Source organism: Pyrgilauda ruficollis, unplaced genomic scaffold (genome assembly GCF_017590135.1).
Source record: "Pyrgilauda ruficollis isolate IOZ18807 unplaced genomic scaffold, ASM1759013v1 scaffold31, whole genome shotgun sequence".
Taxonomy (NCBI): domain Eukaryota; kingdom Metazoa; phylum Chordata; class Aves; order Passeriformes; family Passeridae; genus Pyrgilauda; species Pyrgilauda ruficollis.
The window spans coordinates 1,081,136-1,098,572 of NW_024524489.1; the positions used below are offsets into that span (position 1 = coordinate 1,081,136).

Below are 17,437 nucleotides of genomic sequence, written 5' to 3' on the forward strand. Positions count from 1 at the left end.
ATTAAGGTTGGAGTACTGAAACACTTAACGTTGAGAAACATTAAGAGTCAGGCTTCTGATTAATTGCATTTCTCCAGAAAGAAATTGGTGTTGGGTGCAGAGGAGCACAAGGCTTGCAGAGCTCCAGGATGACACATTGCCAACGTGGAGATGTGAGAAGAAGGGTGTCATGGTGACTCTTGGGCTCTGCCGTGTGGAAACTCTTCACTAGCACAATGTTCTTATACAATGGTGAATAATTTCTTTTTAACTGTCCACAGACAGAAAAACTGGAACCTGACTTACAGAAATGCTGCATTCTCATAGCTGTAAGCTGTAGCTGTAGTCTCTGGAGCTCTGAATACTTAAAAATTCAAAGTACTCCAGAAAAATGACATTCTGGGTGTTCCTCATCACTCATCCCTAGGGTGTTCTTAAGTTCTGTCAGATTCGTCTGTCCTCAGATAAAATTGGTTTAATGATATTGCACTTCCCACAGGTCTCGTTCAGATAAATTCACTGCTGTTTGTCAGGAGCTCACAGGCAGCCTGGATACCCCCACAGAAACTCACTGAGGATGCTCTATCTAGGATCAAATATTGAATGACAGAGAGAGGAAAAATATTGACTAATTGCATTCTCAGAAAGAGGCACAAGTCCTAAAGGAGAAGCAGAGGCTGACACAAGGACTACAAGCAATGTGTTTTGGCAGTCACAGGTGACCACAGCAATTCTGCAGTCTCAGTTCCAGCATTTTCTCATTTGTAAGCACTCATCTTCATAATCAGAAGCTGTTCCAGAGGTAATACAGGCATAATAGTCACAGTTAATTTGTAAAATTACACACCCTGTTAGGGGATTGACCCTCCTGCCTGGCATCACCATCATCATCTTTATTCACAGCCCGGGGCTTTTCCCAGGAAAGCTCCTGGAGAGGCTCCTGAAGGACAGAGCTGTGGCCCTCTGTGCAGCCCAGCCTCAGAAAGCCAAGGCTGTGTTCTCTGCCACTGGCCTCACCCTGTGCTGCTCACAGAAATGGAGAGCTGGGAATGCAGGGCTCATTTCAAATGCTGGAGAGGAGGCAGCTGGAAGACATACCTCTTTTTCTCCTGCTTGGGATTTGTCTAAAGCAAATCAAGAAAATAGTATTAAGTCATCCCTGACACCAGGATGAATCTTCCTTGAAATCCAAGCATACTCCAAAGCATGCCATTTTCATAGTTCCTTAAAAACAACAGTTGAAAACTCTCTTTGGTGCTAATAGGATAAACAATGTTATCCACAAATGAAGCAGGATTTCTTTCCCGTTAATTCAGCTTGGGGCAAACTGCCAGCATGAAAATTTTCAGCTCAGTTAATCAGAGTTCAGAAAAAAACTACAAACAGTGGGGAAAAGTTTTTAAATGGCAATGAACTTATATTTCAGCAGAGCTTTCAATTTACTCTGTAAGTTTTCTGCTGCTGGGGCATAAATGTCTGTGCTTGTAAGAACACAAAATTTCAGTCTTGATAGGAGAAGAAATTCCAGGTCAGGGAACAGACACTGGGCTGGGGATGAGGATACAGAGACTTTATTATTCCTGCCTGTTTCCATCTCTGGAAGAGAAGAACATCCTATAGCACTTTAAACAGAGGTCCATGACATGTTCCCAACTAATGCAGGACAACAGCAGGTTGAGGAACAGGGATCTCATCCCTTTTTCCTAAACCCTGAGGCACTGCAGACACTCTGCAGCTCCCCTGGGGAACGGGTTCTGTCTGAAAGGGCACCAAATAATGGCAGGCACAGCCCAGAGGCAACAAGGAAAAGAAAACATTTATATTTGCTATTGGGCTTGGGCCCACAGGAAAGGCAGCCAAGGGTGGAGGAGTTGGCAGCTGCCTGTCCTTAATAAGCAGTGCAGAGAAATGTTAGCACACATTTGAGACCCAGAGCTCTGGGTCATTCCATGAGAACTCCTCACAGAGCAGACTCCAGGATCACTGACACCTCAGTCTTGTTTCCGCTGAGCAACCCACACTGCTGCACCTTTACCTTGCTGCAGCACTGCAATTGGATGGGATTGCAGCTGCATTTGTGCCTGAGGGAGAAGAGGATCAGTAGACCCCAGTCCTACCTGCTCCAGGGGAGGAAGGCTCAAACATACTGGATGTGTCACTGCAGGTGTTGGAAGCTTGCTCCGACAGCTTCTTCTTTGCACTCCCGTCTGCTGACTTATGAGACTTCTTCTTATTCTTCACCAGGATTTTGTACATTAAATCCATGGGGCTTGGGAGAGGAACCCCAGCTTCCAGCTTCCAGGAGGAAAAGGGAGAGATTTGTTAGAACAGCAGAGGAAACAGGCTTATGGCAGTTTCTTAGGGACCATGTGGTACAGGACACTCCTGTAACCTCTGTAAGCCCTGTTCAAATGAAATGGATTTTGCACAAGAGGCAATGTCAACATTGAATGAAACAGGGCTACTGAGGGCACTTAAGAAGAAAAATGCTTTATGTAAGTGTCTGCAGTAATAACCAAAATAAGTACTAGCTCAGATATGAGAGTCTACCTTTTAAAATGGCAGCTATGAGGATCATTTGCATTTAAAAGATCACAATTCACTCTACCAGGGCAATCTCTGCATCAGAAACGATGCTTAAGTCACCAACAGCTCACGCTGCTTCACTCCTTCCTTTGGACTGAAGAATGAGGCAGGACTGAGACACTGCAGTAAAAATGCCCCCAGCCATTTGGGATGTGATAAACACCAAGGCACGTTACCGGGTACTTTTCCAATGGATCCATAAGCAGTGCATCTCCAAATATCAATCTGCAGTACTCTGCCATTTTTGCCTGTTGTTTAGGGCTGAGGGGAAGAAAAGAAAGAAAGAAATGAGTCCTACTAATGCTCCAGAGTGAAAGCAGCAGTAATGGAGTAGCTAGTAGCTCTAAACTAGATATAATTTCCTGATCCAATAGCTGTGAATTTTTCAGTGAGACCTACATATATCATGCAACTATTTCAGTTCCTCTGATGGAGTTTATCAAAGGGAACATACATGAAGTAAAGGCATAAGTCAACGGACTAACAGTGAAACAACCAGAACATGAATTTGCCTCTTTTAGACAATACTTTTATTCAAAATTTAAGTATTTCTCCCCTCCTTTTTCTTTATACACATGCTTGGCATTTTTCTTGCACTACAACAGTTCTCACAACATCCTCTATAAGTAAACTGAACCTCAGCAAACTCGACCTATAACCAATTTTCCAAAGTGCAACCAAAAGATGAAGTAATTCCTGCATGCCACTGATGGAAGTTTTAGGACTGAAGATAGGTTTTACGGCTCAGAAACATTACTCCAAGCATCTCAAAATGCAGCTCAGTACCACAGTCACTCTCTAATTTTAGAAAACTGAGGATTTTTGTTACATGTGCCTGTTTAAAATGCGTAGCATCTGAGCTGAGGCATCTTTCAGTTTCCTTTTTTGACACTGTTGGGAAGCCTCGATTAAAGGACAGGTTTATATGGCTTTATATAACTTCCTCAGCTCCTGCTAATTAGGATCTGCATATCATGGAAGAGACAGGGATGCTATAAGCCCTTATGTTACCATGGAGCTACTTTTCATGACAAAATAGAGCCGGGTATAGAGAAAAAAAAGAGAAAAAATGCTCATTTTTGTCTTGCAAAGCAGGAGTTCAGCCCTCCTGTGCCCAGCTGGTCAGTGGTTACCAACTCCCAGGGTCAGCGTGGCCAAACCAGAGCTGAGAAAAAGGCTGGGTGGCCAATGACATTTCAATCAGAAAATGTAATTTCCCTGGGATCAGCATCCTGGCTGCCCCTGGAAGCAGATAGGGGGTGAAGCAGTCATCAGCTCAGTCACTGACAAAAAATACTGCCAGGAGGCTTTAAATGATTCCCCAAAGCAAGAGCTGCAAGCAGTTTAAATCCCGACAGCATTTCACGAATGCCGTGCTTAGCATGCAGCCAATCCTGCACAAAAAGAAGCCAAAAGGCACTTTGAGCTGAGGATGGGGAATCCAGCTGAAGGCAAGCAGGGCAGCAGAACACAGAACCCACACGGGAGGAGGTGATGGAAGAGCAGATTGGGCTGGGACGTTGTGTTGGGCATTTCCAACCCTCAGCCACCGAGGGAAACAAAGGCAGCAGAGTGTGCATGTGCCCTAAATCCAGGGGTCATTCGTGAGCTTTATTTCAGTCTGCTCCACCAGTGTGTCTTTTGAACAGATCCATTCCCTCAGAACCCAGGAAGTTCAAAGGACAACTCCTTGAATCACAAGAGGGCATTTATTGAAGGTGGAGTAATTAGATGTGACATCATCATCATCCTTAAATGGGCACAACTCCAAAAAGAACTCTCCATAGGAATTAAAAAAAATAAAAAGCAAGGGTTAAATGTAATAAATTCCCAGTCACCACCACAACTAGAACAAATCCTCCTGATCTTCTGTGTTTAATTACATGTTTACCTCAAAGAGAGCACAGTGAGAACTTTCATTTTTGCAAATGAGAAAAACGTAATGCAACATTCTGTTGGTTCAGAGTATAAATTCCAATGTCACTGCATCCCAGAGGCAGAAAGCAGGAAAATTATGGGGAAAACTAATAAGTTTTAATACCTCAAAAAACCCTTGAGGTAGTAAACAAGGCCAAACGAGGAAAATCTTGACATTACAAAACTACTTGTCTTTGTGAACTGGACTATGTGTACAAATATTTGTAAAAGCTCCTAAGGGGGGATAGAAAAAATTTAGGAGTACCAGCATTTATCTGTGTGGTAGATCTTTGTGTTCCCTCTCTCCCTAACAAACATATCTATGCATGCACTGCTGCAAGAGAGACATCATCAGGAATAGCAGATTACATATCCCTGTTTAAGTATTTAAAGAAGCTGGAATACCAGTTTCTTTTTATTTTCCATTCTTTGAAAATTATGAACCAGAGCAACAGAAACACCAAATTTTCTAGATCAATATGTTCCCCCAATTTTGTTATGAAGTCAAAACCCAGGTGTTTCTTGGTCCACATCTCCTGTTACTGAAAACTCTGTCAGCATTCATGCATTGCAGTGAAAACTGATGGTCTGAAAAGAGCTGACTTTATCTGCTTTATGATTTTTACTGTGCAGCCACGGACAGGTAGCACACAGACTTGCTATAAGTGCCCCCAAAATGTGCCAGGGCGAGGGGACATAAAGCAGGAGCACGATACCTGGAGATACAGAAATATAAAGAATATTAAGAAATGCATTCATTATCATTATTGTGTTGCCTGCACTTTGTTTTACTGAGTTTTATCATGCCTATTATGAAGGTCAGCCACAGAGGCTCCTTGGCACAACTGCTGCTCCCAACATTACATTTTTATCACTTCTGCAGAGATACTTCCTCTGCATAAGACAAAGGCACAGATGCTTCCCAGAAGAGTCTAAAATAATTCAAAGTGTGGGATGAAAAAGTGATAAAAATCCTGTTAATATTTGAAGCAACAATTCCAGCCAGAAACCAGCAGTATGAATAACTGTAATTAAATTTAATCTTGGAAGCAATCTTATGTGGATACTGCTCAAGGATCACTTAACCTTTTTGCTATGTCATCAGTGCATTTCTAATTATAGAGTGTCTCCTTTCAGGTCTGCAGATTGCTTATCGCCTTGCAAGCCCCATTTCCAACACCAAGGTCTCCTTGAGGTCTTTTCAACATTTTCAGGGCACTCCTCTGCTTTCTTCACAGAACCACAGCTTGTTTCAGTGGTCTTTTTCTCAGTGGGCATGTTTTGACTTCACTATTAATGATGGCATACATAATATTTTATGTCATCTGAGAGTTACATGCTTGCCTCTTTTTCTTAGCTTTTTATTGCATATAAACAGGCAAGATAAAAAATGCACTAATAGTGGAGTTCTAGTAAAGGAAATAAAATCCTTCATGTGCTGTGAAGATACTGGAGAGGAGCCCTTCTTGAGACACATCAAAGGAAAGCAAATTAGATGATTTACACAATGTGCTAAAAAGTGATTTTCCCCCTAGGTGGACAAAAAGTGTCAAAAATATTCCCATGAACATAAACCAGAAGAAAGAAAAATTGTGTTTTAAGTCCAGTGCTGATTAACACTGTCGTATCCATGGTGATGATGTGAAACTTATTTACCTCTGATAATTGCAGTGTGTTTAAAAGCCATGAACACAGGCCAAAACCATATTTTTGTTTAAGCCAATGCCAAAATTTCTAGGGGAGCAGAATTTCGCAACTTGAAAAGCAGAAAAAATATTTGGAAGTAGGAATTGATGAAACAGGATTTTCTTGACAGCAATTCTAAAAAAACATTGGTACTTTTTGTTAACATTTAGGGCCAAATCCAGCCTTAAGATCTAGGAGAAAAAATTCCAAGCAAATGAAAAGACAAAAGGAGCATTCCATGAAATTAGGTGAACTTTTCTGTGAGTGACATGACTAATTGCAGATTTTCCCAGCAACTAGTGAAGGAATTAAGGGGTAAGTGTAGAAGCTGGTAAAATAACTAGAAATTATTTTCAGGCAAAGCAAAATCAGAAAACACACACACTGAATCTGATCATTTACTGCAGTAGAAAATAACCACGAGCAGGAAAGCCTCAGAAAGAGAAAACATTTGATCATGGTTTTGCAAACTTGCTTTGCTAAACACCTGTGTCTTAGCAATGTATGGAAAGGGATATCAGAGAACACAACTCGGGTTAATTCCTCACTCCATGGCTGGAGGTTTCTGGAGAGAAAAATGCCTTCAGTGGGGCAAGCTGTAAATAACAGCAATGCAGCAGGACCCCTGTCCCCTTTGTCACATTCCTGCAGAGCCACACTGCCTTTAGTTCTGACAACAGCTCATCTCAGCATTTTAAAGCCACTTTTGTATATAACTTACATCTGACAGGAGTTTATTTCATAAATCTTTTTACTTCTTCACCTTCCTAAAATAGAACAGATCACCCTGGAACAGCTGAAGATTTTACTCACGATGACTTTAAAGGAAGAAAAATGTAACCCTTGTGGTTACATTAATTTAGCTGTTGTTTTTCCTCTGCCCCATATTAACAGGGTGTATGTATATTGTAATAAATCCAGAAGAATGAGTACAGAATATAATACTTTCAAAAATGATGGTTGACATCTTTCCTGAAGGCCAGAGGCTGCATGTGGAAGTGCTCTGAGTTCAAACCCACAGGAGCAGGTGAGTGCAAGCCCAAAGGGACACAATGTACACCAAAAAGAAATGAGGGGGCCGTTAGAAAAGGCAATTAAACACAGCATCTGTGTGGGCTTTCAGAGCAGGACAGGAATAACTAAGCAGGATTTAAGAGGCAGCTGTTTGAATCACAACCATGTGGCCTCGAAATGTGTGCAGAGCAAACAATATTTGCCCACAAGAGGTAAATTTATACCCTGAGGTATTCAGGTAGTGGAGTTCAGCCCTCTGATTTTAAATTTTTCTACCTGTGTAATTTTTGATCAGGATTGCCACATCTGTTCTTTAAAAACATTCTTACATAGCTTCTTCTACCAGTTTGTTCCCTTATGACAAGAATGTTCCTCCTAAAAACTGGAAAAGCAGTTAGCCCTCACCCATGTCCTCTTTCAGAAACAAAAGTGCCAACATAATTTCTGATTTGTATTAAAACATAGCTGCCCCCAAGAATATTTTTAGTTTACATTGAAAAAAAAAAATCCAAAAAACAAAAGCAAACCCAAAAATTAGTTTCTGAGTCCAAACTGCCCCCAAAGTGTTGGAAGTGCTTTCATAGCAAAAAAAAAAACACAAAAGGGGAAAAGGCAATTCAAGTTAAGGCACAAGTTGTGTGTCAAGGTCACCTCACTTTGAACCTCATGGTTTCTGCATTAAAAGCCAAAGTTAATGTTAAAAAAACCTATAAAAATAAAATAGATCACTGGGACAAAGCTAGAAGTGTTGTCATTTATTTTTTCTTTTCTTACACAGAAAAATTGTCCTTTTCTAGTAACTGGGAGGGGAAAAAAAGGAAAAAAAAAAGAAAATGAAATAAACTTATGCAAACTGTTATTTTTTTGGCAGAAATTAACAGTTTCTGGCCATCCCCACCACCTATTTTGCAGTCCTAGAGGTCCATGGTTCTGGCCTCTGCCTCTAACACGAGAGGCAGACCAAATCCTGAACGTGTTTGTAGCACAGAACAGGGTCAGAAGCAGGTGAAATACTGCCTCGTTTTCTTTGGAGTGTTGCTGCATTCCAGCAGGACATACTGAGAGTGAAAAGTTAACAAAATCCCTCTCACAGTCAAACTCCCCTCCCAAACAAAAGGTTCCACTTCAGGGAGGGTTTCAAGAACAGGCCCAATTTCTCTTTTGGTGAGAGCTGTTGTTTGGGTCACAAGTACACACACAATTCCATGCTTAGACCTTATAAAAAATGAAACATCAGACAAGAGAAATGTGGTAATTACTTACGAATCCACATGATTTTCAAAGGAAAGGAGGATTGGAAAGGGCGATGTCTTAAATGCACATTCAGCAATGGCTTCTATTACTTCCTAAAGAATCAAAACAAACACAATTACAAATTTAACTCTCTAAAGAAGCAGAGTTTTGGCCTTTGATGACAGAAAGGACCCAAGAAGCTCTGAAATCATTCCCTGAGATCAAACCTTCCTTCCTAAACATCCCAGAAAGCTCTGGATGTGCTCTTGCCACAACCAAATTTTTCAACCTGAACCATAATCGAATCTCCAAAATGTGTGATGAGTCTCAAACAGCACATTTCTCAAGAAATGACTTATGTCTGCCAAAATCAATAGTTTAAATGTAAAGCTTGGTTTTGGTGGGGAGCTGTTCCATGCCTGCAGCTACAGCTTTCATGTGCTATAATAAAAATGCTCTGACAAAGGAAGATCTTCCAAACATCATCAGCACAAGCATATATCCATAAACTCCTTAGTTACTCTGACTCACATTTTAGTTCTTTTTCTTTTTTTTTTTTTATGACAGAAATCCCTTTAAGGCAAAAGAAAAGAAAAAAGAAATATTTACTCAAAACAGTTGGTTCTGTGGTAATTATCAGAGGACTTAGGAAACTTCTCTAAAGTTTCCTGTCAACCCTACAGAAAATGAAACCCTAAATCCAGTAGAAAAGTCATTTGATAATGATGATTTTAGTGAGGTGCACAATAAATGCACTCATTATTACAAATTATGAAATGTTTCTCTCTTGGAACAAATCTCTCTTCCAGAAGAACACAGAAAACACTGAAGACTTTTCATATGCTGGCAAACTCTGGGGTTTCTAAGAACCCCTAAGTCTCTGCCATGCCAAATCAAAAGGATGACTAAAACCTAAAAGATGCATTTATGTTAAACAAGCTTTCTCTGGGGATTCCTCTTGTTCATTTTCTGCACTTTTAGAGGCTCAACTGAGAAGCATAACACTAAGAAATCCACTTGCTAAAAGAAAAGCTGAGCTTCTGGTACATTCTTCTGGCCCACTTGTTTTCAACTGCCTTCCAGCTGCAAGAGGGGATGGAACCCTGCATGAGTGGGGAGATAACTGGAGAGTGACATTAGGATTGTGCTGATGAGACGTGAGGATGAGGAGTCAGACAGTTCAGCGAAGGCAAATGCCCCACGGTCAGAGGGAGAGAAGTGGCAGGCTCCACACGTGGCTCCAGCTGCAGAGGGACTCCCCTGGATCATCTCTCCAGGGTGTGAACACACGGAGACCCCTGCACATGGCATGACATCCACGGCTGCTCCCTGCAGGATCCCAGCCTGGCGGCAGCTGACAAAACCTGACGGATTTCTGAGTCACGGAGAGAGGGCAAAACCGGGGAAGCAGCATGCCAGGAGCACAGGGATGGGCAGTGCTGCTGCTCTGCCCTTCAGGAAGGCTGGCTGGGGCCGTGCAAGCCGGCACACTGAGCAGAAGCCCTGAGCCGCAGCACAAGCGGGAGCTGACACACGATTCAGCGTTCGAGGCACGGATGGGTTCTCACACTCCTGACACATTATTTCCCTGCCATTTTGCTCCTCCCCAGCCGAGCGGCACACTTGGAGTGTTGAAAAGAAATCGAGATGTTTTTCACATTTTTCTGGGTGGATTAAAAAATGCCTGCCCTGAAGTGACCGATGAAATACTCCTGAGGAGGTTTAAAATACCTTCCAGTATCTCTCCTGCCAGCACAATGCCAGGGGTTGAACATCTAAATATCCAGGGATAATCCTCGTTCCTGCTAATGATCCTTTTAAAAATCAGATTAACTTTGTTTTAAATTCCTGCTCATGACCAAAGCAGTCGAGAGCCATCTTCCCCAATTAAAAGACTTCCAGCAATCAAACCCCATGCCTATAAACATAATTGGCTTCCCATAAACATAACTGGAAAGTTAATAACAAACGTGCAAGAAGGGTGTTTAACGTGTTTCTGTGATTAACTCAATCAGGGAAGAATTAGAGAAAGCAAACTGGAAAAAAAAGGATTGTGCTGGTACAAGTGAAACTTAGTGTTCTGTCTGTGGCAGATCTGTTTGCTTTTTTCCCTAAAGAAAGGCACTAGAAGACAAAAAAACCCCACCCAACAACAGGTTTCAAGTATGGGAGAAATGTCTCAAAGCTGTAGCCACACATAATCCCTGGAACACAACCAGAGTCAGTAATGAACATTGTCCCACATATTCCTGCTTGTCCCACATATTCCTGCACACAGCTAAGGCTAGAAATTTCCACGGTGAGTTAGTGTCAAAGATGAAGAAGAATTATTTCTTCACACTTCAAAAATGATTTCCTGAGGTATCATTATAAGCTGTGCTGACTACCAATCCTAACACTACAGGCAAACACCTCCATTATGCTCCTCTAACACCTCAGATCAAAAACATCTTTAAGAAGGACAAGAAGATAACAATTTACGGTTATTGCTAAGGATATGGTCTCTACCTTATACTGTAGAAAAGGAAATGGAAGATGAAATTCAATAAAAAAGATGACATGTTTGGGTTTTGAATGGCACAAATATCCCTTCACAGCCTCCAAAGATGCTAATTTTTCTTTTTCACCCTCCAGTGCTTTGGGTCAGGTCCCAAGTACGGGATGACATTGCACACACACTTATTAATATTTTTAAAATATAATGCCAAGTGGCTGGGTCCTGTGCATGGAGCCTGCCCATCTGGCCATGAGCAGCCTATTCCCTGCTCACAGGAATTTAAAGGCTTGCAAATTGTTGAGATCTAGCTGCTACATCCTGTCTCAGTTCAGGACTTTTGCCTCCCACTGCCAGCGACCAGGCAGAGAGGAGAAAAGGAGTGAACTGATGTGCTGGTTACTGCTGACCCAATCCTGTGGCCTCCAGCTCTGTCTCCTGGAGCTGTAACCCAGCTGTTTCTCCCAGTGCCTTCACACCCCCACGTGTCTGTGCAGAGCCAGCTGTGGTGGCTGTGCCCGGTCTTTCAGCCCTGGCTGTGCCTTCTCTCCCCGTTTGCTGCATGGATGTGCACAGGAGCACGGACCTGGGCACGGAGCCCAGCCCCAGATGGCACTGCTGTCACACCACATAATCCCTTCTCCTCACGCTGCCACGACCACCAGGAGCCTCTCCCCACGCAAGGTCCCAATGCTGCAACTCTTCTCTTCCAGCCATTCTACAGCTGCTCTGTAATTTCCCCTTGCAGCACCTTCTTGCCCTCACGTTTCCGCCCCTCCCACCGTGGCAGTGATGCACCAGTGAGGGTTTTGCAGGAGAAGGACCCTGCCCAGCTGAAGCAGCTGCCCCAGCCCCGTACCTTGAAGGAGATCTCAGTGGTCATGGTGAAGCCGTGCGTGATGACGGGCTCCTCCTCGGCCGTCCGTCCCTTCCAGCAGTCCAGCTCCACGCAGCGGCAGCCCGACAGCAGCACCTGCCGGTACATCTCCACCGAGGAGTTGCCAGCCAGCTGTCCAGCTGGGCAGAGCACACAGAAAGGGAAGTCAGTCAGGGCCTCGGGAACAGATACAACTGATCTAACCACAATCACAGCTAACAGCAGCTTCTGCTCTTGGCTGAGGGGTGACGCTGCAAAGAACACGGGAAGCGTAAGAACGCAATGGAAATCCCTCTGGCACAGGCGGTGTCATGGGCTGGATCCTGCCCTTGGTCTAACAGAGAAATAGCCCAGCTAAGCCAGCTCAAAAGCTTCTGAGGCTAGAAATCAAATACATGAAATAAAATAATAATAATAATAACAACAACTTAGTTCTATGAGATTTTGTTATCCCTTGACCAGCGAGACTCAGGAGACCACGACCACGCTTTCTCACATCATGCAATGCAGTTCAGTACAAGATGAAACTAACCCCCTGCAGTCACTAATGGCACCATCATTTTAGGTCTCAAATCAATATTTAAGATGCTAACCGCTGCAATGAGTTGGTCAGTTAAATTTCCTGATGTGAAATTGTGCAGGGAGAAATTCAATTAAACTGTCCTTTTCCAATAATGAGATAATATAAATCTAAAAATTAAGAAGGAAAACCTCATTTTTTCCAAACTTGCGAAGTATTAAAAAAGACACACAAAAAAAAATTCCAACCCAAGCCAACAAAGAAGTCTAGTTGGATTCAGGGAAGGATATCCAGCCAGGTTGTCCTCATCTGCTGCAACAGGTTTGATTCCAGCTATTCAGATATAAATCTCTTGCAGCAGAGTGGTAACAGTAATGGAAGAATGGCTTTGTGCCTCTTTTAGTGTGAAGTTTCCTGCTTTCTAGCAGACCTGCTGAGAAGATCTTCCTGGATTTCTTGAAGGAAATTAATTTTCTTTTTAAGGAGGCAGTGAGTTCATTTACAGCGAAGATTCTTTGCTGGCTGGGGACATGTAAATACTTCATCTAGACTGGCATATACTATAATACAGATGAATCCTCATTTCATTGTCTCTGTGGTTCTGTGTTTAGGTTTTATGCTGGGAAATACACATTTTGGGATTTGCTTCACAAAACAGCATTGTCTGCTTTTGCTCTGTTTTTACCTTGTACTAAAAACAGAACCCCTTATCTGAAAATCCCTGTTTACAGTTTCTGTCTGATGCATGAGGTGGAGCAATCATAAATACTCCACAAGGTATTAACATTACGCCTGTTGAAATCCATCAGAATTCTCAGTTCCTGATGGAACCAGTGAGAAATATCTGTTAATAACAGAGGAAATTGGACAGGGCTGGAAAGCTTTGAAAATCCAAATGGAGTCAGCAAAGTGACGACGTGTCTCTTCTTTCCTTTTGGAATTTAGCTTTCTCCTGTTTAACCTTTGATTACGGCAGATTATCTATCCTCACACAAAATCCTTTTTGGTGCAATTCCAATGTCTGGGTTAAGTAGTGGTCCCTTTTCTTTGCAGGATGCAAACAAATCCATGCATAAGCATGGATCAGGGAATAACAACTCACATTTCCATGTACTTATCCCTAAGCTGATGATGAAACCTTGGCTCTCATAGGGATCCACTGAACTCTACTGCATAAAAAACCCCATTTTCACTTAGAAAACTGCTCTGCTGTTGTCTTTCTCTTCCCTCAGAGCATGCAGAGTTTGGATTACCAAGCTCTGTTTCCCAAGAGACTCCTGTGGTTATCAGTGCTAAGTGTTTTGGGCTCCGAGGTCCTTCACCTTCCAAAGTGCTTAAGTAAATCATGACATGCATCACTTGCCACATGACACTTCCCACACCTTATTAATAAGGCTCAGACATTTTGGAAGGATTCCTGCAAAGGATAAGAGGATATTCAACCTCCAAACCATACAACCTTCAGAAAGACCCCCAGACAGAGTGTAAAATCTTAGCACATATTTTAATAGTCCCAACAGCTTGTTTTTCTGAAATACAGAATATGAGAAATGTTCTCCCAAATGTGGGGGTTTTGTATACATTATTTAGACATGTCTATTGTGTGAGTCCCTATTTGCATTTAGTTTAAAATGCCCCTTTTGCATTCTAAAACGTGATAACACAGACACTAAAGGGAACACTTCCAGTATATTTTTAATAGCCTGAGTACAGATCAATTTTTCAATACTGGAAATTGAAAGCATTATGTATTCCCTTCTACAATACCAGCAGTGTCTACAGTAATACCATGCATAACATTTGCATCCCATCACCCTATGTGGGCTAAGGAGAAATGGGTTTTGACAAAAAATTCACTTTTCTGAAAAACGTAATTGGCTAAACAATATCTGACAGGGCAGTATGCAAAACGAGCTGGTGCAGACTGATCTGAGCTGAGGATGTGACCCAGGTTTCCCCACACAGAGCACTTTCACATTTCTGTAACTTTAAGCTGCTCATTTCTCAGGAAGCGCATCCTTGCTGGGGTCATCCACCACCGTTTCTCCAAGTGAAAGCTGTTTGCCATACGTGGAGTTAAAACGTGGTTGCTATCTGTTTAAGACATCTTTCCTCCCCAAACTGGGGGATTTTTGGATCCAGCTCTTTGGAATCACCTGACTCTTCACTATTCTAGAACCAGAGGCTGCTTCTTCCCTCTGTCCCAACAGTTTCTCCCAGCACGAGGTGCCTGTATCCTCCCTTTGCTGGGCACGAACACGAGCTGCTGCATCTCCTCTCTCCAGACAAGTCCTGGAGCAGCAATCAGTGCTCAGGATCAAACACTGCAAACTGAGAGCCCCACACTGCTGGGAGCCTGGCTCCTCGCTGCAGCAGCCGCACAAGGTGCTGGCAGCTGAGATTTTTTAGACACAGCCCATTTATCTGAATTTGTTTTGCTCCTGAGCTGTTTCCCCACGTGCAGGACAAGCGGATCAGAGCCCACACTGTCACACTGCCTGTTTGTCAGCCAGAATCATGCTCAGCCCTGCCTGCTGCTTTGAACACTTCCCACTGGAGCAAAGCAGGGCTTTGGTGTGGCCAGCAGCAGGAAGGTGTCCCCAGCCTGCCACCCCTTCCCTACGGTGCTGTCGCCCTGGGAACTGCTCTGGAGGCTCGGAGGTGAAGAAGGTTTCAGGGAAGGGCTGAATGCAGGCAATAAGCAGCAGCAGTGGGGACTGAGAAGCACTGAGAGCAGAAGGGCTGGAGGATGGCAGGTGACAGGTCACAGGCAGCAACAGAGAACTGCCCCTGGTGAGCCATTTTTCTAGGAACAACTGAAATGCCAGATTGTAAGCAGGGCAGCAGAGGCCGAGGGTGGATGGGATAGTCCCACACTGGCTACATGTGCTCAGCTGCTATCTCAGCAACCTACTGCTGAGATTATTGTTCCTTTTAGCCAAAACATGTGTTGAAGGCGTGTGATTTTAGTATTCTGCATTTCCCATAAAAAACAGCAAGGTGCCCAGCCCTCAAAACATGCAAGGCTGAGTGTGACATGTCATCATTTGTCTCTGACTTTGGGTGCTGCTGAAAGAAATGTGCAAAATCACTCCCCATTGTGCCCACAGCAGAAACCTGAGGTGAGACTCCAGGAAAAAACAGGGTTGCACTTTAAGGGTTCAAAGGAATAAAGAAATAAATATGATACCAGTGAGAAAAAAAGATGAGACAGTGAAAAAAGTTTCTCAAAGATGACATTTCTTTAAGTTAGCCTAGGTTCACTGCAAATCACTTCTTTCTTCATAGGCTTTTACCTTTGTTCTTAAAAATTACATTTCCCTAAGAAAAAAGAAAGCAGTAACACTTCTAAATAAATAATCAGGACTTGATGTACTGCCAAGGGTTTCTACTAAGGGCTAGGAAAATGATCAGCATAATTAAAAATAAATTCAGAGTGTGCACATGGTGCTTTTTATGTTATAATATTGTTTCTTTGTGCATGCTTTTTCTGGGTTAAAAAAACTAACAAAGGGAGAGATAATTGGTAGGGCATTAAACCCAGCAATCATAAAGTAATGCCAGGCTGAATGGTTTTCTTATTGTCCTGATAATTATTACATGACTAGTTGCTATTTCATGGCCTCAGTCAGGGCAAAGGTGCTTCCAAGGCTTCCCTTCCAAAGCCATCAGCACTTGAGCAGATCCTTCAAACTCTTTTGGGAAAAGGAATCGCCTGCCACCGTTAATTTTATTAATTTCATTTCCTTGTTGGAAGAAAGCAAATGGGAATGTGATTGCTGTGTCCCATGTAGGTTCAGAGCAAAATCCCAGGCTGTCTGATAAAAATCAAATCATTAATCCCACTGTCAGCCAGCTGCCACACATTCACTGAACATAATGAACCCACTAAAAGGGAAGGGCTTGTGGTTTGTGCCTGTAAATGTGAAAGCATGCACTCTGAAAAGGAATTTGAAAGAGTTTCCAACTTCTCCTGCACCATCCCCTGGGTTTATCCTGACTTACTCCCCCCAGTTTACTAAACTAGGAATACTTTGTCAAATTAAGACTGAAGATCATGTTTCCAAATATAGCCTCTGAAGTTACTTGGAAATGCAGGCAAAGAAACCTGTAGATGCAATCTGAGATGAATTGCAGACTTTCACATACAAGTCAAAGCAAATTTAGCAAGTGTCAAGGTAAATAATTAAACATGTGAGGTCACTTGTAGTGCAGTTAAAAAATTAGAATGGGTTGGACTAATAATGAATTCCCATCATTAATTCTTTGGGTTTTGGCTTTTGTACCTCTAAACCTTTGGAACACATCTCTGTCCTGGCCAGCCCTGATAAAAATCTGTGGTATGGACCTGGCTATAAATTCCTGCTGGTAGAAAGGAGAGCAGTATTTTATCTCTTCAGATCAACCTTAAATTGCATTGTCTTTAAACCTCCCGTGGGCCTGTGCTTCTCCCTTTAGCACTGCAGCTTTACTGTTTTCTTCCAGAATATCTGTATAAAGCTGCAGCATTTGGCTTAAGCACCAACTAATCCTCAGTGACAGAACAAAGTCCACACTGGAGGTAAGAGGTCTGCAAAGCATCATAGTTAAAAATTGCTTTTGCTTTGGCCATGCCTTCGCTCCACCAAAGAGCATAAATTTCTGCATATTGGAATCATAACTTAAAAGTGGCCACACTGATTTTCGTTTCTTTTAATTCAGAGAAAGAAAATCGCTGTCAAAACAAATATTCGTGTGACAAGTTCTAGCACAAAACACATTTTACAGCTGAGACATAAACCCTTGAAAAATGGTGTCTAATGGAAACAATGACAGTTCATTCACTCTATGAAAGCTGCCAAAGGTGCTGGAGAAAGAGCTGTAACAAACACAGAGCAGATGAAAATAACTCCCCTGAGGTCTGTTTGAAGTGGGCATTACCACTGCCTGGGGTTGTTCATGCTTTGGCACACTGGCATTCTGCAGGAGTTGGTCAGTTAAGGCCAGTCTGTTCATAGCATTAAGAAGCCTACATTATGCATAAACCACATTTTTAGCACTCAGTGCAGCATTATTTTTTAAAATTAAACATAATGCTAAGTCATTAGCAAACATGACAGGCAAAGCAAACATCAAATCAAACAGGAGAGAA

At 42.5% G+C, this 17,437-nt stretch overlaps 1 protein-coding gene across 4 annotated transcripts in view; it reads right to left on the bottom strand.

Annotated features, from left to right (window-relative positions):
• The window catches only part of PLCB1 (phospholipase C beta 1), a 332,534-nt gene that overhangs the window by 86,011 nt on the left and 229,086 nt on the right, over positions 1–17,437 (bottom strand). For all 4 annotated transcript variants that reach the window (XM_041474010.1, XM_041474013.1, XM_041474012.1 and 1 more), the window contains exons 11-14: positions 11,769–11,926; positions 8,446–8,528; positions 2,742–2,826; positions 2,097–2,274 (exon numbers count right to left, since the gene is read on the bottom strand). In XM_041474010.1, the coding sequence (XP_041329944.1) occupies positions 2,097–2,274; positions 2,742–2,826; positions 8,446–8,528; positions 11,769–11,926 (504 nt within the window). The remainder of the gene's footprint in view (positions 1–2,096; positions 2,275–2,741; positions 2,827–8,445; positions 8,529–11,768; positions 11,927–17,437) is intronic.